General features: G+C 35.3%; 4 protein-coding genes across 5 annotated transcripts; 2 read left to right on the plus strand and 2 right to left on the minus strand.

The window, feature by feature from the left end:
- Positions 1 to 379: 379 nt before the first annotated feature.
- On the minus strand, positions 380 to 1,573 carry LOC126856314 (cytochrome b-c1 complex subunit 7-like). The gene is made up of 4 exons (XM_050604730.1): positions 1,411 to 1,573; positions 1,235 to 1,285; positions 668 to 834; positions 380 to 591 (listed from the first exon to the last, which is right to left on the minus strand). Exons 1-4 carry the CDS (start codon positions 1,436 to 1,438, stop codon positions 514 to 516), a joined length of 324 nt encoding a protein of 107 aa, XP_050460687.1. The 5' UTR covers positions 1,439 to 1,573; the 3' UTR covers positions 380 to 513.
- A 285-nt stretch (positions 1,574 to 1,858) lies between these two features.
- On the plus strand, positions 1,859 to 7,968 carry LOC126856160 (polyadenylate-binding protein 4-like). The gene is made up of 4 exons (XM_050604437.1): positions 1,859 to 2,557; positions 4,369 to 4,679; positions 4,781 to 5,729; positions 7,289 to 7,968. The coding sequence occupies exons 1-4, from the start codon at positions 2,365 to 2,367 to the stop codon at positions 7,741 to 7,743; spliced, it is 1,908 nt and encodes a 635-aa protein (XP_050460394.1). The 5' UTR covers positions 1,859 to 2,364; the 3' UTR covers positions 7,744 to 7,968.
- A 1,724-nt stretch (positions 7,969 to 9,692) lies between these two features.
- Positions 9,693 to 16,623, plus strand: LOC126856050 (tudor domain-containing protein 7B-like). Its single transcript, XM_050604232.1, is given in 18 exon segments — positions 9,693 to 9,886; positions 11,380 to 11,536; positions 11,728 to 11,942; positions 12,233 to 12,393; positions 12,614 to 12,713; positions 12,795 to 13,079; positions 13,150 to 13,178; positions 13,180 to 13,291; positions 13,353 to 13,694; positions 13,776 to 13,970; positions 14,042 to 14,296; positions 14,366 to 14,620; positions 14,716 to 15,051; positions 15,140 to 15,360; positions 15,612 to 15,813; positions 15,891 to 16,000; positions 16,075 to 16,226; positions 16,325 to 16,623. Coding segments are annotated over 17 exon segments (3,291 nt in total). The 5' UTR covers positions 9,693 to 9,886; positions 11,380 to 11,454; the 3' UTR covers positions 16,564 to 16,623.
- A 258-nt stretch (positions 16,624 to 16,881) lies between these two features.
- On the minus strand, positions 16,882 to 23,928 carry LOC126856041 (jouberin-like). 2 transcript variants are annotated; one of them, XM_050604209.1, is made up of 7 exons: positions 23,428 to 23,928; positions 21,811 to 23,336; positions 21,197 to 21,338; positions 20,215 to 20,580; positions 19,831 to 19,986; positions 19,044 to 19,495; positions 16,882 to 18,779 (listed from the first exon to the last, which is right to left on the minus strand). In XM_050604209.1, exons 2-7 carry the CDS (start codon positions 23,301 to 23,303, stop codon positions 17,783 to 17,785), a joined length of 3,606 nt encoding a protein of 1,201 aa, XP_050460166.1. In that variant the 5' UTR covers positions 23,304 to 23,336; positions 23,428 to 23,928; the 3' UTR covers positions 16,882 to 17,782. The 2 variants fall into 2 exon arrangements, with proteins under 2 accessions (XP_050460166.1, XP_050460176.1); XM_050604219.1 differs by having other exon boundaries at positions 23,424 to 23,928.
- Between the last annotated feature and the right edge of the window lie 30 nt (positions 23,929 to 23,958).

Raw genomic sequence — 23,958 nt, forward strand, 5'->3', positions numbered from 1 at the left:
ATAATTTATATTATTAGATAAGGAATACTAAATGAATTGCGAATCAATGCAAAAAGAATTGACTTCAGACTATATGCGTTGTATTTTTGAGAAATTCATTTAATATTTCTTATGTAACAAGTTATCAATTATTTAGATGAATGCGCACGATAATTAAACACTAATAATAATAAAAAGTTAACTAACTGTTTAACTAATACAATCATCTCTATATATATAACAAATTTTTACAACCACTATCGATTTGAGTTATTTGGAAGTGGTCGTTTAGGAAATGAGACAGATGCGACCAAGAATGCAGGATATTCCTTGAAAAGCGACAAAGAAAACCGCCGTTTATTTCATAAATGGCCGTTTTTTTTTTTTAAGGAAGCAAATATAATTTATTTAATATCTATTTATCTTAAATATATATGTACAGACCAGAGCTCTTCATCACACAAAGTATGCATTAGAGAATGTAAGTAAATTTTTGTTACATTTACTATAACAACTGTTGTACCACATTATGTCTTACGAAGAGTCCCATATTTCTTTCTCTACGCGCTCTTTCCTAACTTCCTCGATGTATGGTTGGAGATACAATACATCCTGCAAAAATATCTTTTGTCAGTTAAGTGATGTTTGGATTAACTGGGCATATAACTGGCGATCAATATTTACATACTTCTTCAAATTTAGTCCACTGCTCCTTAGGTAAAAGTCTCTTGTTGGCATCCAATTGCAAGGCTCTCACTATACGAAAGTTACGTTCATCTTGGATATGTTGAGGAAGACGCTTTAGTGCTTCTATTACATCCTCGCTCTCATACAGACAATCATCCCTCCATAATCCTTAATGGAACAATTCTTTATTTCAAAAATGTTACAATTCTTAAGCTATTAGAATGTTATATGTGTATATAAATTATTATGCTCGTCAACGGCTCTTTTATATGAAAATATATAGATGTATACAATCAATATAAAATACAATATGACGTATCACAAATATGATTCAGATTAGATATGATATATATGACATATAATAAAAGAGGTAGAGATGACTATATAAATACTATTCAAAACACATTAAATACTTACATGTAAAGATTCAACAAAAGCGAGTTATAAAAATTAGTTTCTATATATAGAATAGAAAAATACGTCATATATAAAAATCATGTGAAGTATATTAATGTCAACTAATTAATAACAAATTTTAATGTGACAAATTTACGATATAAATCTTTACCCAATTGGTTAAATCCGCTGAGGTTATAGCACCATTTCCTGAAGTTGGTGGCTGAAAACGAGCAATACAATGCGTTATGTAAGAATCTGTATCTTGATATCGCAAATCGCGATTGTGTATAAAAACAAAATCATATCGAATTTCATTAAATGTAGACTTTGAAATTGTCTACTTACTGATCAATCGATTCATCTGATGACTCATTTTCGGGATGAGATGCTTTTAACGAGGATCGCGAAAGTAATTAGTTGGTCCTTGTTAGCAACACGACCGACTTATCTAAAATTAAATGGCGGAGCGTGTTTGATAGTCCGATTGTCATAGTTGGCGAAAATGACATATACGCCTGGTAAATCCAACGAAAGATATGTATAAAACAAAAGTTTTCACAAACTTGTCCAAGATGCCGATTGGCCGCTATTGCAAGAAACTTTCGGGTCTCTAGGAATTTTCTATTCGATAGCCAATCGGGATAATTTAATCATACCTCTCTTATAACTATATCCGACCAATCAAGATTCTTGTTGCTCAACTCCTAATCGTAGATGTCGCTAAAGAGCGAGGGAGGACTACTTTGCCGGAAGCTTTGGACGAGACGGTTGCGCGGTCGAGTATATAAATGCGCGCAGGAAGTTCCGCGGCTGTCCGCGACGTTCTTCTGCCTCAGTAAGAGTAGAGTTGTGTTCACGTTTGGTTGTGTGTTTCCTCTTTCGCCGAAATAGGCCACACAACCTACGTTCATTCGTGAAACTAACTCTTCTATAAAAACCCAAAAAAAAAGTAAAAAAGTTTTCGAAAAAAACGCATACAAAAAAATCGCAAAACCGTAGGCGAAAACCGTCGTAACCCTGGCCGTGTGCGAGTGACGGACGCAACGCAACGCGATACGAGACAAGAGAGAGAGGACTTCGTCGGAGTCGAAAAGAGGACGAGCCATATTGCGAGGAAGAAGAGGCGGCGGAGGTGAAGGAAGGAGCGAGCAGCGAAAATCTTCGCGCTTGTGAAGCTAAAGGGAAAGAGCACCGTTCTCTCGATCCATCCATATTGGTATATCTTTTCTCTCTCTCTTTCTCTCTTTCTCCACCCGTTGAAGACTCGAAGAAGCACGATACTCCGCAGCCGCCAGCATCATGAATCCCGGAGCGCCCAACTACCCGATGGCCTCGCTCTACGTGGGCGATCTGCATACCGACATTACCGAGGCGATGCTGTTCGAAAAGTTCTCATCGGCAGGTCCCGTACTATCGATACGCGTATGCCGAGACATGATTACCCGTCGCTCGCTCGGCTACGCATATGTCAACTTCCAACAACCGGCTGACGGTGAGTCATCGTATTACAATTTATCGTTTCTACGTGCTATCCTGTGTCATTGCGAATGTATGACGCAACGTGGGCCCCCGAGCACGCGCGCGCGCGCGCGCGCGCAAATGGCGACCGCCTGCTGCATGTGCCTCGCACACGTGCCGCGCATTACGTGCCCACTCTTGCCGTCCGCCATATTGGATTCGCATGTCGTCGTATCGTTAACTTCGTTGTTCCGCGATGATAGTTAATAGTTAAACTGCTTACAATGACGGGGGGGGAGAGGAAAGAGGATTTTCTTTTTCTTTGTCTTTGTCTTTTTTTACTACAGTCATTAGAGATTTTTTTTATAACATTTTTTCCCGAGATAAATATCGGATGCGTCGCGGTCACGCGGAAACTCATCCGAATTTTCGGCTCTGCGTCACCCCGCGCTTTTCACGCATTTCGCGCATGTAAGATGAAAATGGCCTAGAGAGAGAGAGAGAAAGAAACCTAGAAGTGTATAGCTGCGCACACAAATGTAGATACTGTGTATTTCGATGACGAGTTTTGCGACTCGCGCGTATTTGCAGCTTCTGCTTCGTTTCAGGCTGAGAAAATGAATTTTCTAGAACAAAATTTTTTTGTAGTTTTCTTCTGAACGTATCCTTTTTTCGCCGAACTCGAGATATGCACAGATTCCAAGAAAAGAAATAAAAGAAAAAAAAAAATTCCAAGAAACCGTTGTATTTTGAAAAAATCAAAGAATGTCGCGCCTTTGTGTTTAATCTTTGGACTTGCTTCCCGTGGCGATACAAAGAATGGATATATTCAACAAAGAGAAAAGGGAAAGCTAAAAACAATTTTTTCTATTTTTGCCCTTATATTCTACCTGAAATAGGTATCTCGATAATAAAAAAAAAGGCAAAAAAACTGACCAGAGTTACTTCCTAAATTTTTCTTCCTTTTGTCTATTGTCGCATTTTTATCTACGTTTATCCATGCTAATCTAAATCTTTTGGTTTAGCTCTATATTCTAACTGCGTTTCTTGCATTGAAGCAAATATGATAGCTATATCGAAGCAAAATTCAGAAAATGCAATAAAAATGAACGAATCTGTATAATAATAATCATCGTAAATATATTGGGGGGGGGGAGAGGAATACTGAGAGATTCTTCTAAATTATATTTCTTTCTTCACTTTTTCATAGAAATTCCAGGTCAAATAACCTCTATTTCTGCTCTAAAGATGCAAAAAGTGCAATAAAATGTAGCTAAACGAATAGATTTAGAAACAAATATAAAACACTTTTTTCAGTCATAAAAGATAAACGATTTTGATTTATTTATTTTTTTTAACCTTGAATTTCTACCACGCAGGTAGAGGTTTAATACGGAAGCTTTCGATTCCGCTTTTTCCATCTTTTTCCTTTGAAATTTATTTTTTATTGTTTGAATTTTATTGACTTTTCTTTTGTTATCAATTCAATATCGCTGCTATTTCAGATTTTTTTTATCAGCTTAATATAGAATATCTCTTATCAGACAAGTGTTTACTTCTTTTGACATAGTAGATGAATCATACAAAGAAGGCTCAATAAATTAATTTAATAATTTGATAATTTAATCTTGTACAGTATAAAAATTTTGCGTTAAATTTTTACAATTTTATCTTTTTAGTTAAATTTCTTTCTTTTTAATTGCAATCGCGCAAGCGACACTTGTACATACAGGCATAAATTTATTTTATGATAAGAAATTAAAAAAAAAATTACAACATTAAAATTTATTTTACATTTCACAAGAATTTCTGCATTAAATACATTTGCGAATATTTATGTTTCAGCCGAACGCGCTCTCGATACTATGAACTTTGATATGATAAAGGGGCGGCCTATTCGAATCATGTGGTCTCAGCGTGATCCCTCTCTACGCAAATCGGGCGTCGGAAATGTATTCATAAAGAATCTAGACAAAAACATAGACAATAAAGCAATGTATGATACATTCTCCGCTTTCGGTAACATATTAAGCTGCAAGGTCGCGCAGGACGAGTCAGGTGCCTCTAAAGGATACGGTTTCGTTCATTTCGAGACCGAAGAGGCGGCCAACAAATCGATAGACAAAGTCAACGGCATGTTGTTGAACGGCAAAAAGGTAATAAAGTATAACGCTTCTTATTCTTTGATCATTAAAGTAAAAGATTTGATTTACGATTTATCGATAATAACATGTCTTTTTTCTGTTCGCGCGCACAGGTGTACGTCGGTAAATTTATCCCACGCAAGGAACGCGAAAAGGAATTGGGCGAGAAGGCCAAGCTATTCACGAATGTTTACGTGAAGAACTTTGGTGAGGATATGACTGACGACAAACTCAAAGAGATGTTCGAGAAATACGGGACCATTACCAGTCATAAAGTGATGAGCAAGGACGATGGCAAATCACGCGGCTTTGGATTCGTCGCGTTCGAGGACCCGGATGCGGCTGAGCAGGCGGTGCTCGAGCTGAACGGCAAGGAGATCTCTGAGGGCAAATGCATGTACGTTGGTCGCGCCCAGAAGAAGGCTGAGCGCCAGCAGGAGCTCAAACGAAAATTCGAGCAGCTGAAGATTGAGCGGCTGAATCGCTACCAGGGTGTGAACCTCTACGTGAAAAATCTGGACGATACGATCGACGACGAGCGTCTGCGCAAGGAATTTACACCGTTTGGCACGATCACATCTGCGAAGGTAATGATGGAAGAGGGTCGTAGTAAGGGTTTCGGCTTCGTGTGTTTCTCGCAGCCGGAGGAGGCCACCAAGGCTGTCACAGAGATGAATGGAAGAATTGTGGGCTCGAAGCCGCTCTACGTCGCTCTGGCGCAACGAAAGGAGGATCGTAAGGCGCATCTCGCCTCTCAGTATATGCAACGCATGGCGAACGTACGCATGCAACAAATGGGCCAGATATTCCAACCTGGTAATGCTGGCAGTTATTTCGTTCCCACGTTACCGCAACCGCAGCGCTTCTACGGGCCTGCTCAGATGGCTCAGATCCGCGCCACTCCGCGCTGGCCAGCGCAACCGAATCAAGTACGACCGAACGCGCAGACCGGAAATTCCGGATTCGCATCCATGCAATCCGCACCTTTCCGAGCGGCGCCGCGCGCCCCTGCCGCACAGGCTGGCGCCTTGCGTAACAGCATGTCCGCCAGACCTATCACAGGTAAAAGATGCAAAAAATATAGTCGTAGCATAGCGCCTACGATTCAAGTTTATGCTTAGGCTTTATCATTATCATCTCATTTGTATTTATTTCAAAATATCAAAGTTATTCAAAGTTATATCAAAAAGTTATGTTATAAAAATTTGAAACACTTTAGACTGTTTTGAATCTTTATAAAAGTGAAAGAATTTTAATATTTTAAAGCATGAACGAATAGATTTTTTTTAAGAGATTTATATAAAAGAAAAATTATTTTAATTTTGACTAAATTTACCTTCTATTTATATCTATTTGAAATAGAAGGTAAATTTAGTCAAAATTAAAATAATTTTTCTTTTATATAAATCTCTAATTTTTTTTATATGTAATAAAAGAATTAATTTTTTTAAGTAATTTTATTATTTATTATAAAGAATGTGCAATCTGTGTGAGTCCATCATTGGATTCCCTATAATACTACTTCAATATCTATGCACGTGATCATTTTGACATCCAACAAAATTTTAATATAATTTAATGGTCATCTTTCTCAATGTAAATAGATAAATAGTGATTAATTTCGAAAACAACTCCAATATGTGTATATTTTTAAAAAATATTTGTAAAGATAGAATAGAGATTAAGAGATAAACGAGACATTAACATTCTCTCTATTGATATGAGTTTTATATCGCTTTAAAATGATTAATGGTATACTTTTCTCAAATTAGATATATCATAGTCGCGATTTCTAATTTATAAATAATATATAATTGGATATGAGTTACCTGAATTAACTGTATAACATTAAATTTCCGCTTAAATCGAAGTTATAAATGTAATTCATATGCATATATATATATATATATATATATATATATATATATATATTTATATTTATATGATTACATGAGTATGGAAAGATTTATATGAAAAATATATATTGCGAAAATAATTGATCTTCAAGAATATCAAAACATGATAGTTAATGTTCAAGATTTTCAAGACTCGTTACGCGAAGCTATTCTCTCGACACTTTGATAATATTATTACAAATAATGTAACGAAAAAAAACTGTATGAAGAATAGCAGAGATGGAATCGTTAGTCCTTCAAACGGAATTGAGGGTGCGCGAACGTATACATTTAAAGTTTCTTGTTTGTATTATCTGAAGAATGTGTTTATAATGCTGTAAGTAAAGCTTAAAGTTCATCGACTCTATGTATACATCGGTGTAATGGTATACATATATGTCATGTCACTCGAAATGATCATTACCAATCAAAACTTACTTTTTGATTGCAGTTGATTCTCTTATAGTTATTTTTTATGTCAATCATATTATCGCATTATTGAAAATGCGATAATCAATTCTTTTCCAGAAAAAAAAATTATAATGACGCATTGTTTAACACACATCTGATATTTAATATTATTCTTCTAAAAGAATGTAAACAACTGCTCGATTATTATTTAAAAATTTTAATAGATGTAATGTTATAATGATTATATTCAATTTTATTATAGTAAGAGAAGAGAGTTCTACACGTACAACTGATTATTTTTTCTTTTTCTTCAAGGTCAACAAACAGTTGGTGGCGCCAACATGCAGAGCCGTTCCATGGCCGGGCCCGCTGTCGGGGTTTCGCCCGGTCAGAGCCGTCCGCCGAACTACAAGTACACCGCGAATATGCGCAACCCGCCGCAAACGGCTATGGCGTTACCTGCACCGAGCGGCCCTTCGGTGCAGCAGGCCGTACATATCCAAGGCCAGGAGCCGCTCACCGCGTCGATGTTGGCAGCGGCGCCACCGCAGGAGCAAAAGCAGATGTTGGGCGAGCGATTATTCCCGCTCATTCAATGCATGTATCCGTCACTGACCGGCAAGATCACCGGTATGCTGTTGGAGATCGATAACAGCGAGCTGCTTCATATGCTGGAGCACAACGAATCCTTGAAAGCTAAGGTTGAAGAAGCCGTGGCCGTGTTACAGGCTCATCAGGCCAAACAAGCTGTTGCACCGAAAAAGGAATAAGAAACTGTGCTTTGTGAGATCGGACTTTTTGTTTGAAAACAGTGTTCAATTATTTTAAATTTTCGATTAAATTGATGTAAAATTATATATAATAATCTCTCTTTTTTTTATTTATTTTTATTTGTTTGAATTAGACGCGATTAAGTTCATATACTTGAATGTAAAATGCCTTGAGAAGGCTCCAACTAAAAAAGTCTTATGATAATAAATTTTTCTTTCAAGATATATTCATGTCTCTTTTTTTTTACTCTAATGCGTTAATAGCGACAATCATATACGAATTGCCGTTTGTTTTTGAAATTAAATATATTGTGTAAAAATGTTTAGACATATACCTATATTTAGAATTTAAATTTAAAAGTTTAATCGCGTCTACTTTGAAGAAAAAGAAATTAAAAAAAGAGAGATTATTATACGTAATTTTATATTAACTCATAATTACAAATTCAGAAAAAAATAGAAATATTGAGAAAAAGAAAATAAAAAGAAATGAAACAAAGATTGTCATGTGTAATTTTATATCAATTTAATGGCAGTTTTGAAATAATTGCATTGTTTTCAAAAAGTCTGATTAAAAATAAAAATAAAAATATAAAAATTGGATTAAATCGCGTTCAGCGAACGTAACGGTTAGAGGATCAGTTTTCAGGAAAACTAATTCGTGATATAGAAAAAATGTACCGATCAGTGTTAACAGCTAATAATTGTTGCTTAACAATATCTATAACTATTGCGTCCGCTGATCGCATTTTTTTAAATTTTTCCTTGCGTATTTTCCTTTCCTAAACATATATCTTTAATTTAAGAAAAGGATTAGAGAAATGATCGCAGTATTTCTATCGAATACGTTTGTTCTTTTTTAGTTGTCCTTTACAGTTTATCGAGAGTTAGATAACGGTTATACTTGACTCGTTTTAAGTTCTGCAACTGTCGCAGACTCTCAACGTAAAATGATACTTGAGTGATAAGAGCGAGATTAATCAGTTCGTAAGAAGTTTCATTTTTTTCCCTACACTCTATGTCCGTGACATTGCTTTAGAACTCGAATATGTACGCGTTTTTTCTTTCCAAGGTAATAACTTCATTGATCTACGATTGCACACGAAGTACTAATTCATTTATACTAGAAGCAAGATGCGAGGTTGGACGAATCAAAGGAGTAATAGCGGCAACTAATGTAATATTTTGCAGTTAATTTCACGCAAGATTTATATATTTTAATAAGACAAATATATATGATACGATGTAATATTGAATTTATACGATCCTGATTTAACCTGCTACGAGATAAAATTGATTGGAATAAAAATTTGTGGATATTAAGTTTTGATTCGACTATTGCGAATTCAAAAATGAAGTATAAGACAGAAATCTTAAATATTGTTCTTTGTATCTTAGTTAGGCTCGATAAAACCGACATAATCGTGCGGTTCGAACGAAAATTGAAATTAAAAAACATTGGAATGTATGTCGCCAAGAATAATGGGCGATTCAAAAAAATTTCGCGGGGAAAAGTTTTTCATCAGCGAAGAGGCAAATGCATGATTGGCGGCCGCGACCCACTTCGGCGAACGGATAGGCTGTCGCGTGGGAGAAGAGAGAGAGAGATTTCGTGATCGCGCGCGACTCTCGCGAAACGTCGACGGGACACGGGACGGGACGGGACGGGACGATCGAGGATTGAGTCAGTCCTGGCAGGTTCATCAATCGTGTGTGGTCGAACCAAGAGCCAAGAGTCCAAGAGCCGGTTCAAGGAGTCGAGAAAAGTTGCTGTCGCGAATTCCGGTTCCGATTCTTTCGGATATCAAGAGCGGCTGAAAATCGACGAAATTCGAGTCGTTCGACTCGCGTCGCTAACGCGACCGAACGCAATTTCGTCGCGCGCGAACCAGAAAGAAGGTACACACACACACACACATCATACATACATACATACATACATATATATATACATTCCTGCGCGTAATATATACATTCTTTCTACCGCTAATGGATGACCTCGATCGTTCTTTGGAATCGGCCGACTTATCGCCTAGCGATACCGTTTTACTTGCGCGCGTTTCGTCGAGCCGGGAAATCGTCATCCTGTTCTCTCGATAACATTCATCGTTACCGTTAATTACGACATATGGCAATATACGTGGTGAGGAAACGCGACATCTCGCTTACGAGATCATCGTTTCGATCTCGTCACATAAACGTCATTCAAACGCGCGAGTCGACATTGTTCTCTCAATGCGCAACACTCCACATCCGCAATGATATGTAAATCGCAATTTGCGTAATGTTGGTTTTGAGATACATGTAAGGCCTATAATAAGTAGCAATTTTTTGTATCTTTTTTTTTTTTACTTTAGACAGAAGGTATCCGGCATTTTTAACGATGTCAAGACGTTAATTAATAATAATATAATTTTGTAGTTTTCAAAAGTTTATTCTCCGACAAAGATTTCAGTGTTTGAATTTTGATATTAAACAATTGTTTATTTATTAATTTTGAAACATCTTGTATGTAGAAGCAATTAGAGATCAATAAAATAATTTTTATTTTTTTTTTTTTATTTTAATGCGCACAGTCTAATTGCGCACATCATCAATTGTATATCTCTATTGCAAATTTGTGTAATTTTTTGCAAGAATTTTTCATTAGTCGAAAATTTTATTTTGATCTGTCAAAATTTTTCTTTTTAAAATAATTCCGAAACGAAGCGTATTTTGAGAAAAGGTGCACGTTTGAAATTTTTTAATTATTTTTTCCTCTTTTTTTCTCTTAAAAGCGATTTTGACTTTTGTTCATTCTTAAAGGTTATCTCAATAACATGAAAAATTGCAACTTACAGTATATAAAATATAAAGATATTTTACTATATTTTTGTAGATAACTTACTTTGTTTCTTTTAGGTACAAAGAAAAATAAAAAAATAAATGAAAGTATCATTCTTTAATTATTAGATAACATATTAGAGAATGAAAATAAAATAAAATTTGAATGAATAAAATGATTTCTAAAAAAATATGAATTTTTATCACAGGCTTGAGATAAATATGATAAAATTGTAATTTGAATTATTTAGAAATATTTGTTTCCCATTTTTCTTTATTTTTATTTGTCTATGACTAGATTGTGTCAATTTCTTAAAAAAGAATACTGGAGAAATACAAATAAAGGAAGATTTTTTATTAATTAATTTTTTATTACATATTTTTTACCTGATTATAAATATTACAAACTTACATTATTTTGTTTTATTTTACATTGTAAGGCATTTATTTGTAAATGTTTGTATGGTATGATATAACTCATTATTAGCTATTAATACACAAAGTGTCAAAATTTAATAAAATATTCTTTAGCAACAACAATCGTAAGACATTGCGCGTTCCCAATATTCTACCACTTTGTCATCTGCAGGTTCTATGAACATCTTTCTTACATCTCTTCATTTTTAGACTTTATTATTTCACTTCTTATGAGAGAGTTGAATCTAACAAAAGATGTCTTGCGATTTTAGCTGCCTTTTTATTTTCAATATAATTTCCTTATTCTTTTATTGTTTGACTTTGTCTTAGAATCTAGCGGATAAACAATTATGTTTTGTTGCAATATTATTTGTTTATCTATGAAATTTTTTTCAGGTCAATTATTTAGAATATCCAAGAGATTTACATACATTTCTTCCTGTATTCTCTCTTTTATGAGAGAGAATTATCATGAATCAAGACGAAGTTGTGAAGAATTTGCGATCATGTTTGATATCCTGCAAAGGTGGTATCAGATTAGATAGTTTAAGAGGTAAATAATGAAATTATTACTATTAATGTATAATTACTATACTATTAGTATACTATTAATATATATTTTAAATACTACTGATAAAATTGAAATATTATAATATATGTAGATACAATTAATCTTATAATACTTTAATACGCTATTAATTTATATATAGTTTTAAAATACTGACAAAAAAACTTTCTTTACAGATGATTATCGTATGGTCGCAGGAGAATCGCTACCCTACAAGCAATTTGGATATTCCTCTCTTGAAACTTTTGTACGTAATATACCGGAAGTTATTGTAACAAAAAAAAATGGGGAATTGTATGTGGAAGCTACACCTTCCAGGACAACAGCACATCTTACGAAATTGATTTCACGACAAAAAACACGACGAAAAATACGACCTCAATCCAAAAAAGTAATCTCTTATTAATATTTTATATTTTTTAAGAGAAATATAAAATATTAATAAGAAATATGATAATTGTGTTGTGGTATAAAAAAATGTATTTTACATCATTTTATCAAGTTAATTTTAAATATCAATTAATAAACAGGGAAAGAAATTCGATGATTATTTTACTTATACATTTTGTGATGTACATATTGTGTCAAATTGTTGAAAACCATTATTTTATGCTTGCTCTGACACACAAAAGAAGTTTAGTTAAGTTTATGTGGCTACAATTATACACATTTCTTTTTCAGCGAAGTTCACCTCGATATACTACCAAAAGTTTTTTTCCTGGTGCTAGAAACAACAATAATTTTAATAGCTATCAACCTACAAGGAACAATTACATAAATTCTCCTAGTTCCTTCACTAAATCAACACCTGGAAAGAGTAATTTGTATACAGATTTTAGCAGGTATTTGAAAAAAAAAAAGATGAATTTAAATATTGTTTTAACCCAAATATCTTTTTTATCATCCATTATATATAGTTTAATATGTTGTGCTAAATTTCTGATAGTTAAAAGTTTATATATACAAAATTGTAATCGTTTTTGTTTAGTTGATTAAGATTGTTTAATTATATATTTTGCTTACATATATAAAAGATGTAAATAATCTATAATATTTTCCCAGACCTATTTTACCTCTCATGGAAACTATTGTACAGTGTCCGATTAATAATGAGAAGCCAAATTTTGCTCCGAGTACACCGCCTGTTTCTCCTCCTGTTAAAGTGAGTGTGAATATTCAAAGTGATTTGAAACTTTCGATAAATCTTTGTCATTAAACATTAATCATATACTAACAATTTTAGAGACTGACAGATCCGAGTATAGCGACTTTGAACCAAAGTGTTACTAATTGTAAGACTATCGAAGATTTAAATTGCAAAGTATTAAATGACAAGACAGCAGCAATGCCTGTGATAAATTTTAAACCAAAGACTGCAGAGCTCAGACCCTCGAAACTGAGTGAGAGACTCAAAGTTTCTCCTCCTAAAAGTATTCCTATTATGCCTAGAATGCCTTCATCACAGATCGATACCTATAATAACGGTCACGCGTTTTCGTCTATCCCATCGAATTTTGATAAATCGCAAGTAAGAATATCAAGGAATTAAATTCTCTCAATCATGCTAAAAACTTCTTCCAATCGAATTATTCTTGTAGATCATGTCACCACATCAGATTTCCGATCCTAAGAGATTTGCAAATTTATGCCGACACAATGAATCTATCATCACCAATATATAAAATGTATTCCAAAAAGGAGAAAAATTCTTCCAAGATTACCATTTATGCCAGTGTGAAGGTACAGACATCTTTTTTTTTCTTTTCTTTTTTCGATGTTGATAGACATACGAATTTTGCAGGTTGATACACATACGTTTCACACGTACCCGGAAGACGCGGTTTCCGAGGAGGAAGCTGAGAAGATCGCCGCACGCCTGGCTCTGGTGAATCTCGCCAAAGAGTTGTCTAGCCCCGAGATAACGACTGTCGACGAAAAATTGGTGATGGAGCGCATTCTGAACATTGTGACTAAGCATCACAGTGGGGTCTTTATGCATCTACTACCCGAATATTATTGTGAACAATATAAAGAGGCTCTGCCTCATAACTGGCAGAGAATTATCGAGAAATGCGCAAATATAAATCAAGAAAAGGGTGTCGGCGATTCGACGATACTTTGCCAAGCTTCACCGACCTTGAAAGTAAAATATACGATGTACACGTATATGGCTTTTTAATTTTCTTTTTATCAAAATTAACTTTCCTATATTTTTCTTTTTTAGCAATCAGGAAATAATTCCACCTTTAAGGAACTTGTTGCGAGTAACGTCCCTTCTTCTAATGAAAAGGTACAATTGAGTCCAATCGGGCCTACTACGCCCGGCAAATTTACGGTGCCCAAAACGCCCATTTGGCAGGTGCACACTACTTGTGTCATAAGCACCGTCGAAATTTGGGTTCGTTTGTGTGAACATAATGTAAGTATAGTATTCGTATCCGTTCGCTTTTCTTTTCGTCAGCTGAAACTTATTTTTATTTTTTTTTCCAGGATAATTTCGTGAAAATGAGAAAAGAAATGACAAACCATTATGATAAGAAAAAATCTGTCTCGATCCCGTCGGTGGAATGTATCGTTGGAGATTTTTACGCCGTTCTCGAGGACAACTATTGGCATCGAGTTCAATGTATAGATTTCGAGACCGGACTCGCCACAGTTTTCTTTATCGACGAGGGCTACGATGAGCAGTATAAACCTGATGCGCTACATTTTCTTGACAAGAAATTCTGCAAGCTTTCAGCTCAAGTAATCTTTCAATCAAATTCATATTTTGATTGCGTTTTTACGTTAATCATATCCGCATTTCTTATGTAGGCAACCAGAGTAGCTCTTGATGGATTAGAAGAGTTTTGCGATTACAATCAGTTTATTACGGAAATTGAGAATCATCTTTTAGTCGAGCAAATGTTTTTAGTCAAGGTACTTGGCACGAATGCCGACGAGTACGGCTCGTATACGACGGTAACTTTTTATGACATCAGTAAAGAGAAAGAGAGCATACATGTAAATGTGAATCAAATTCTATTTGACAAGATTTTAAGAGACATTGCCGCCGCATCCAAGATACAAGTAATTATGAAAATTTCAATTTATATTACATTCCGTCTCTTATAGTTTTCTTCTTAGATTTCTACATATATAAATTGACTATTTTCACATTGCAGACGAACCAGTTAATCGAATTATATATCACATACATAGACGAGTATGGTAAAGTTTATGCGCAGTTAAATTCGTTTATGAGAAATCTGGTGAACAGTGAAACTTTATCGCAAATACTTGAAAGCAACATGACGACCTCTTTGGCGAGGGATCCGATTCAGTTTACCAAAGTTTACTTTGCAAGATTGGACTCACAGTGGTATAGAGCACGAGTGAAGGACATACCTACGGATAAGGTAACAGTGTTTCTATTCGACATCGGTAAAACTGTCACGATATCGAGAAAAGATCTGTTTCACACGAGCGAGTCAAATGCTCTGAATTGCATTCCGCCGCAGGTAAAAACGAATCTCTTTGAATTTTAATCTACGATTTTTCATAATGATGAGATGATTAATATTTGTGGATTTGCATGCAAAAAACAAGGCCATGCAGATTTTTCTGCACCACCTCGATCAATCGAAGTACAACGGAAGTCTCGTGACGAGATTCCGCGAACTGGTGTCAAACACGGATCTGCTTCCGGCACGTATCATCAAAATCAGCCCCTCTGGAATTCCAATAGTGGAGATTTTCAAAAGAATTGGACCGAATAATATGATGGTTTCTATAAATACATCATTGATTTATGAAAGTGAACTATCAAAGTAAATATTTTCGTGTTTTAATTTCCTGTTAGGAACATCTGATTTACCTTTCTTGTATTTTTGTATCTTTATTTCTGAACTTTTCATCTTCATATTCTGAACTTTTCATCTTCATATTTTTCATCTTACATTTCTTTGTCATTCTACTTTACCATTTATTACTTAGTAATATTAACTTTACTGCTTTATAATTTTCTATTGTATTCTTTATGAATCGATCTAAAAATATTTTACACACTTTATATTTGTAGAGTTAATGAAGATGGCAACAACAATATTAAATCATCAAAGAAACGTTTGGAACGTAGAAATTCTCGCGCTTTTGAGTCTGTTAGTAAATTAGATCCACCCACCATCTCGGATATTGGCCAATATTTCGACGTTCACGTGACATTAGCCGCGCATCCAGGACATTTTATTGTGCAACCGTTGAACGATGCGAGCAAGTTGAAGGTTAAATGCACATCAAAGTTTAATTGAGCCAAACGAACCGGAGTAGATTTTTACGCTACACTTCATTTCGTTTTTAGACGATGATGATCGATCTGCAAAAATATTGCGATAAGTACGACGGTCCGCCATTGGAAACCGTCGGCGAGGGCAAGCTATATGCAGGCAAATTTCGAGATTATTGGTATAGGTACGCGATATATGCAATCTTATAAAGTAAAAGAGATCTTCCTCAATTATTAACAACCCTCGATTTTGTTTTAGAGTGTACGTCACTAATATTATTAGCGATAATGAGGTATCCGTATATTTATGCGACTATGGAGATGTAACGATAGTATCGCGCAGTAGTTTGCAACCGTTGAAGAGTGATTTCATGAAGCTACCGTATCAAGCTGTGAAAGCTAAACTTGTCGGTAAGAAAATATATATTTGTTCTTTTTCTTGATCTCTCGATTATTATATTTTTTTATGTGAATTTTAACGATGATTTATTTTTTTTATAATTAATTAGGAATCGAGCCGACGAACATGGACTGGACGGTAAACGATTGTATCAAGTTTAAGGATTTAGTGCTTAATAAAAATTTTGTCTCAATAGTCGTCGAGTCGGTAGTTGATCACTTGTCGCTGGCCAATGGTACTGTCCTGGGCTTAAGATTAATCGACGTTAGTACTGAAGAAGACATATTAATCGATAATTTATTAGTGGAGGAAAAGCGTGCCAAATTTATTGAGAAATCCAAAAAGTAATTTGTATCTAATTAGCTTGTTATAGTGATTAATGGATGGAGAAACATGTTATTTTCCTTACCATCGCGTTATCATTATCCTTTTATAGTGATACAATATCATATCGCTCACATAACCGCGCATACCTGAATGTAAAAGGATAATGCGTGAATATATTTATAATATTTTTTTATTACTTTTTTTTCCGTAACGATGCGGAATATGTGTAAACAGTGTAGAAAGCTAGTGAATATTTTTATATTTTATTTACCGTTATTTAAGTTTGTCTCCATGATTGCGCATTTCGTTGTTCGGAAATTATATATATATATATATATATTTTTTTTTTAGTGTTAGAAGATACGGACACATTAGATTATAATGCGCATAGCAAGGTTCAATTTATTGAAGAAGCGTTTTCATTATTTTAATTTGTTTAAAGACTTTATGATTACATAGACATTTTTTATTTTTGCTTCGCTTTTATTGCTTATCGTTCTTTATTACAGATTACATTTTTGTTATCGTACAGTTAGACAGAGATGTATTATTGTTGAAGTTAACGTAAAGTTTATTTAGAAACCAAGGTATCTGGTTATTAAAATCATTTTATTAATTGTGTTATATAATTTTAGAAGCATTATTATTATTATTATTAAAATTATTATTATTATTATTTGTATTAAGTATTCCTTAACAAAAAGTCTTCTTTTAAATTTCTTTGTTATTGTTTAACTTAGCACAACCATTTCATGACATTAAACAATATAATTATCTAACAACAAAGATTGGCTATGTATAATAATTAACTAAACATAATGACATTCCACACACACATCTGTATGTATACATACGTATATATAAAGAACATTAACTGTATGTCGCGTACAGCATAAGCGCATATACATTGATGATTACACATATTTAGATACATGATTAGTCGCTTCTGCCACGTGATCCTAAATTGGAATAATTTACTTTATTGTCATACTTTAAGTATATTGTTAATTCGTACGAGGTTTATTTGTAACAGATATTTATGTTTATTTTTTTATTGATCTAAATTGAAGAAAGCGAGATAGAGTTACAATAAATTAAATTTATGTATGATATTCGCTGCATGTATACATTTTATACCTTTACATTATTTATATAATTAAAATATTGTGCACAGCATATGACAGAGATAGCGTATCATATTAAAAGAAAACTGATACAAAAAACATGATAGAAAAATTACTCATGTTCGCTCATTCTCTATGAGAAATGTAACATTGCTGGCCAGCGAGTTGTCGCTTAGTTGTATGGAATCCATCTTCTCGGCTATGATTGACACCTTATCGACGTTTTCATTCAATTCCGACATTTCTACAATGTAAGTTCCGGCGCTGTCCGGAGAACTTGGCTCAAACGCATTTGTTTTTTCAAAAGAAGTTGAAATCGATTTGCGGTAATCAGAGCAACTTTGGCGATTTGTCAAATCGGATCGTGCGTTATCGTTCTCGTTAGAATCACCCTGCTGATACCTAATGGAATTTGCAGCGCAGTCTTCAAGGAATATGTCTTTTTTAGGAACGATGTCGCTAGATGTACTAGTATTTGATTGGATCCAGGAACGACGACGCTCGTTTATACGGCTCGAAACCTGTTCGCCTTCATCTTCGAAAAACATTGAACTCTTGGACAACATTGAATCGATCTTTTCGATAATACAATATAAGCGATTCCGACTCTTCTCTCTCCAGCATCGTTCCATTTCTTTCAAACGGCGGAGCGTAGCCCACGATCGCTCGCAATCATCGCTCTCGATCTGAATCATCGAGTGATCATTAGCGGGACAAGAAGACGAGAAAATTTCTTTCCTCGCTGTTGTATCACCACTGGATTTGCCTTGCTGGAATAGAGGATACTCCGAGACGTTCATGATTACTTCATTATCGCAAGCTCGCGATGCATCCTCCGTGAGAAGATTTAATGCAACATCACTGCCATTCGCGTTCTTATTGAATCTCAAGACGCGGACCGGTGTCGGATTGCCGAATGTTGAGAATGCCAATACATGATCGTAGGGATGATAATCTACGCAAGAAATGACTGCTCTGGACGAGCTATGTCTGTCGTTCGCGTATTTGGCCACGTGCTTACCCGTCTCCAAGTTCCAGATGTTCAGTATGGAATTTTCTCCGCCACACAAGATCAAACCTCCGCAGGGAGATATGCAAGCTCTCAATTGTATTCTATAAATAAGAAAAATAAGAATTTCAATACATCGAATTAATAAATAATGTGATAAAGAATAAGAGAGAGAAATAAAAAAAATAGTAGTATATGAAAGAGATTTGAAGAAGAAATTAAGGTCATGTTAGAGCAAACTATGAAGATGAAAATGAGATGATTGAAGAAATTGAGAGGAATACGGGAAAAAAGTTTTAAGATGGATATGTAAAATAAAGATAGATCTGTAAAATATCAAGAGAAATACATTCTCTCGGTTAATATACCTTTGATTATTTAACTGTTTGTACTTCTGCAAGATCACGCCGGTCGCGAGATCCACCATTCGCAGGCCATTATCCCTCGAGTGCACGAGAAGTCTAGACTCAAGAGGATGCAGAACAATCGTGTTGATGACAACTCCCTCAATCTCGCGAATTTTTATCCTTCTCGCGATGCACCATTCCCACCTCGATGACATCCTCTCGTTTCGGCGAACCGTCCAAAGGATTATCGATCCTACACTGTCAGCCGTGATCAAATTACCATTTTTTTGAAAGACCATGGAGTTGACGAAACCCTCGTGGCCTTCCAATTCCTGGCTCAACTCTTGCTTCGTTGACCTTTTCTTCTCGTTTGCCCAGATGCGAGCTACTCCATCGTAACATCCTGTTGCTATAATCATCATCTTGCCGGGAGCGTACTTGGCGCAATATACGTACGAAGGATGCGGCAGCATCTGCAATAATTGGACAGCCAGATAAAATCAATTGTTAATTTTATTCATTTTACAATCTATATAAATATTATGTAAATTCTCTCAATATATACATTTGCTTAATCCTTAATCTCGAAAACCGTTTGTCGTAGACCATACACAATATGTTTTAAGCAGTTTCGATCAGAATAAAATATTAAAAATTATAGTATATATTTAAAAAACTGACAATCGATATTGATAAAATATATGCACGTAATTGCTTGAATATTTGGAAAATATTGATATGTAGAAATCGTTTTTTAGATTCTCATTAATCTTAACAAAATAAAAATTGAGAGCGATTGTTCTATTACCTCGATGTGTTGCACAATCTGATTGCGAATATCCCAGATACGCGCCGTTTGGTCCGCAGACGCCGACAGCAGGTGATAATCGTCGCTGGACCAATTTAGAGAGTACACAAAAGTTTTGTGGCCGAGAAATCGAACGTGAATTTTGCCGGTTTCGATCTATAAATAAAAATAATAATTACACACAATTCGGAGATATTGTTATTTCGGCAAATAAAAATTTACATTGTGAAAGGATGAAATATTGAATTTTACGCGCGATACACTTGTCGCACCTTGAAGAAATTGAAATTTAAAATAAAAATTTTTTTTTATTCTTCCTTTTGTTTTTCTCTTCTGTAGGTCTAATATTAGTTTATCTCAATATCTTTGACATTGCAAACGCACCTCATAAACGACAATTGGATAATTGTACTCTTCAGAATGGACGCAGGCCAAATACTTGCCGTCGTTGCTGAAGGTGACATAGAAAGAGCCATTCTCGCTCGCCTCTGTCTCGAACATTTTCTCGTTCGGGATTTTACAGGACTGAGCGGCCAGTCGCGCCCATTTGGGGAGACCAATCGACTCCGATGTGCGACGCTCTGTCGAGAGTTCTCTTCGTGAATCATTATGCGTATCGTCAAGAAAATCATTTAGCGGCAATTGCTGATGAAGAACAGATTCGGATTTCGATGATGGAACTGAAGTCACTGTTACCAGAAGACTGCTCGGATATTTGTCTCTGTTGTTTGATTGCCACCACGTATAAACCTACATGTGAAAAAAAAAATAAATAAATAAAATGTGAAAAATGTGAAAGAAAAATTATAGAATGCGATATCATCAGGGTTGGGTAGTTAATCAAGTTAATTTTTTTTTTAACTAAGTTTAAAATTAATCAAAAAAATTAACTATGTTATATTACATTAGAAGTTACTTAAACAAAACTCATTTAAAGTTAAGTTAAAAAATTATTAACTTATTAAAAAGTTAAAAGTTAATTATGCAAAACTACTATGTTTTTTACATAATTAATCTTTTAATTGTACATTTTAAATTAAATCTTTTAGATAATATAATGAAAAGGTAGTTTTTTGCATGTGCACATGTGATGAAATGTATGTTATTCATTTATTAATTATGAATCATGTAGAACTTGGAAGTTTCATATTGAAAAAAGTGATTTATTTCGACATACAGAAGAAAGATTTATACAAAGAATTAGAAAATTTTAAGCTATGAAATGAATTATTCAAAACGCAAACAGGTAGAAAACAGGCATAAGTATAGAATATCTAAAAAATCTTAAAATTTCTAGATTACAAACCGACAAAAATCCGATTATAAAAGATTCGTTGGTCAAATGAGAAACGGAGAGATATAATACCTCGCATGTGTGTTTCCTGTATCGCTTGGAGCTTCGTCTAGGTCTGTAAAGCTGCAATCGCACTTTCTTATCCGTGTGAAAAATGTTGTTGACTCCAACGGGTTTAAGGAACGCCCATGCGATTTTGTTCCAGCATCCCTCTCTACCTAAAATCAAACATAAATTGAATATACTCAATTTCCGGAAAAGTGATATAAAATCGCAATAGGACAAAACAATTAGATAATTAACATTCTGTTCACTTTTGTAACAATATAGCTAATTTTGTATATTTTGTACAAGTATTTTTAACTGATGTCCTTTCCAACAAATAGATAAATAATTGATTATTTTTATTCAATATTCAATATTAAAACTGCAAAAAAACTGCATCCATTGCGACAATTTCAGATAGATTTGTTGAATCATCTTTGATTGACACAATTTTAAATAAATATTCACACACGCAGAATCAGTTTTAATATGTAGATCTTTATTATATAATATAAAAAAATCTATAACAAATAATATTAAAGTATGACATCTTATAATAAAATAATAAAAATCTATATAAAAAATTGATTCTGTACATTTGTTTATTCATAATTATTAATACGTCATCGAGAAGAAGAAACTTGCCGATTTTATCATAGCCGAGGCTCGCTTCGGCAAAACTTAAGAGATCTATCACTTCGAAAAGGATCACCGTCCGATCGTTATCCTCGTGTTTCAAGATCGTGTCAAAGTCGTGCTCGAAGACAAGTTCCTCTTCCCAGATCGGTATCATTGACTTATTCTCCCTGAAATCGAATTTGCCAGTGATTAACGGTCGAAGATAGCCATTGCTGTTCTTCAGGTATGAGCCGGTGCGAGCCTCCACAATGTGAATCATCACCATTGGCCGTTTCACATTCGCGTAGTCATCTTCGAGCATGTCGGCCCGATGAATTGTTACGGAAATGTATTTCCTCTCGTTTTCCCTTGTCTCTTCTTTCTCCTGTTTCCGTTTCTTTCTCTTCTTTCTTTTGACCATGGGATCGATCGTACCCTTCGCGGCTGATGAGCTGATGACCTCGTCACTGATGGAAATCTTCTTCTTTTCAAACAACGATCGCTCTCTTCCTTTCGACGATCGATCTCGCATCGTCGCTTCCGATTGAAGTCTTCCGTCACCGCTTGTCGATGTTCGATTTTCGGAAGCCATCGAGTTCGATCGATCAGTGATTCTCCCCAAACTCGTCGACGAATCCAGTTCTCCGGCGCTGTTCTTTCGACTGTTCAAAGACTGTTCAAATCTGGTTGTCCTCGAAGACCAACTATTGCTGTTCATGATATGTCGCTCTCTTTGTTGTTCTTTTTCGTTTGTTTTCTTTCTCGAAGAACCACTGGATGTTGAGTCAACCTCATCGACGTTTGAGCAATCGCTTCCCATTTTTCCCATCTCGATCTTGGTGCTCTCGCGATTGTGATCGGTCTCGATGCGGAGTACTTCGTCCTCGGATACGAATGCTGGATTGTCAAAAACGAGAGGTACATTACTGGTTCGCGGCGCCGGAACTGGAACTTTACGTTGCGAGTCGTCGATCAAGGGAGATGCGTCATCGCTCGTCTCGGGTAACCGAATGACCCCGGTATCCTTGGACCAACGTTTCCGCGGTGGCTTTTTCGAATCCATTAGCTCTGTCTCGTTTGACGCGGCGTTCCATTGCTTCCTGCGATGTGATTTCTCCTCACGGGAATCGTTCCTGTTCTCGGATTCGTCTATCAGATCCAATGGCATTATCGTCATTACCTCATCATGCGACTGATAAGAACGATCGTTCGAGGATCTCCTCCTCCTCCTCGCTTCACGATCAGCGGAGTGATTCCGAGACACTTCACTCGCTCGCGAGGAAACTTTCTGAGAGGATCGTTTAGTCTCCTTATTATTCGAGAATTCGATCGCGAGACCATTTTCGTCATCTCGGTGTTGGCGGTTCAATGAATTTTCGTTATGAACATCCACAACAACGCTCATCATCGGTTTCGGCAGCGAAGTCGCGCTCTCCGTCGATTCCTCCAAGAAGGACGACACATTGCGCGATCTCCTCAATTTTCTACCCTTCGTAGGCTCGGCGGATTTAGCCATTCTTACGATCTCTTTCTCATGATTCTTATCGCGCTAAAAGAAACAAGGTCGTTCGAAAAAAGGTATTGCATGTATTTCACTTGCGCGAATCGATCGATTGCACACACGAAGATGACATACTCACTACTATCTCGAACAGGCACTAAAGGAAATAATTCTTTGTTCTCGCTATGTGTAGTCCTCGTTGAAACCATTGATATAAGTATTACAATAATTCCGTTATCCGTCGCGTAGAACGAGTCGCTCACCAACAGTTCGTTGCTAGGAACGAGTACACACCAGGTGTGGGAGTATATATGTTCAGTTACTAGCAGTGAAAGACTGTGGATCGATCGATAAACGGCGACGGCGGTCACCAATTCAAAACTCTTATATATCTTGATGCGATTTTTTAATTTTCGGTTGCGCATTTCACATTTCAAATCTTCATATTCGTAATAAGGCAGGATTTGAGATAAAAGATAATAATCGTTATTGCGATTATTCTCTTTATATTTTGTCTCTTGCAAATTTTCCTCTTTCGCATCATTTTCATAAAATGCGCTTGCAAGAATTTTCATTCTAATAAATTCTTGTAGCATGATACATTAAAAGACATCAAAGAAAAAAGTTTTTCAAAAAAAAGCAGTAGAGGAAAGAATAGATCTAAGAATTG

Source organism: Cataglyphis hispanica, chromosome 2 (genome assembly GCF_021464435.1).
Source record: "Cataglyphis hispanica isolate Lineage 1 chromosome 2, ULB_Chis1_1.0, whole genome shotgun sequence".
Taxonomy (NCBI): Eukaryota; Metazoa; Arthropoda; class Insecta; order Hymenoptera; family Formicidae; genus Cataglyphis; species Cataglyphis hispanica.

Coding starts and splice junctions, on each gene's coding strand:
- LOC126856314 (XM_050604730.1), bottom strand. CDS start 1,438: ATGAGTCATCAGATGAATCGATTGATCA. Junction 1,286..1,410: donor TCAGATGAATCGATTGATCA/GTAAGTAGACAA, acceptor GCTCGTTTTCAG/CCACCAACTTCAGGAAATGG. Junction 835..1,234: donor CAGCGGATTTAACCAATTGG/GTAAAGATTTAT, acceptor TGTTCCATTAAG/GATTATGGAGGGATGATTGT.
- LOC126856041 (XM_050604209.1), bottom strand. CDS start 23,303: ATGGCTAAATCCGCCGAGCCTACGAAGGGTAGAAAATTGAGGAGATCG. Junction 20,581..21,196: donor ACAGGAAACACACATGCGAG/GTATTATATCTC, acceptor TTTCACATGTAG/GTTTATACGTGGTGGCAATC. Junction 19,987..20,214: donor ATCCAATTGTCGTTTATGAG/GTGCGTTTGCAA, acceptor TTTTATTTATAG/ATCGAAACCGGCAAAATTCA.
- LOC126856160 (XM_050604437.1), top strand. CDS start 2,365: ATGAATCCCGGAGCGCCCAACTACCCGATGGCCTCGCTCTACGTGGGC. Junction 4,680..4,780: donor TGTTGTTGAACGGCAAAAAG/GTAATAAAGTAT, acceptor TCGCGCGCACAG/GTGTACGTCGGTAAATTTAT. Junction 5,730..7,288: donor GTCCGCCAGACCTATCACAG/GTAAAAGATGCA, acceptor TTTTTCTTCAAG/GTCAACAAACAGTTGGTGGC.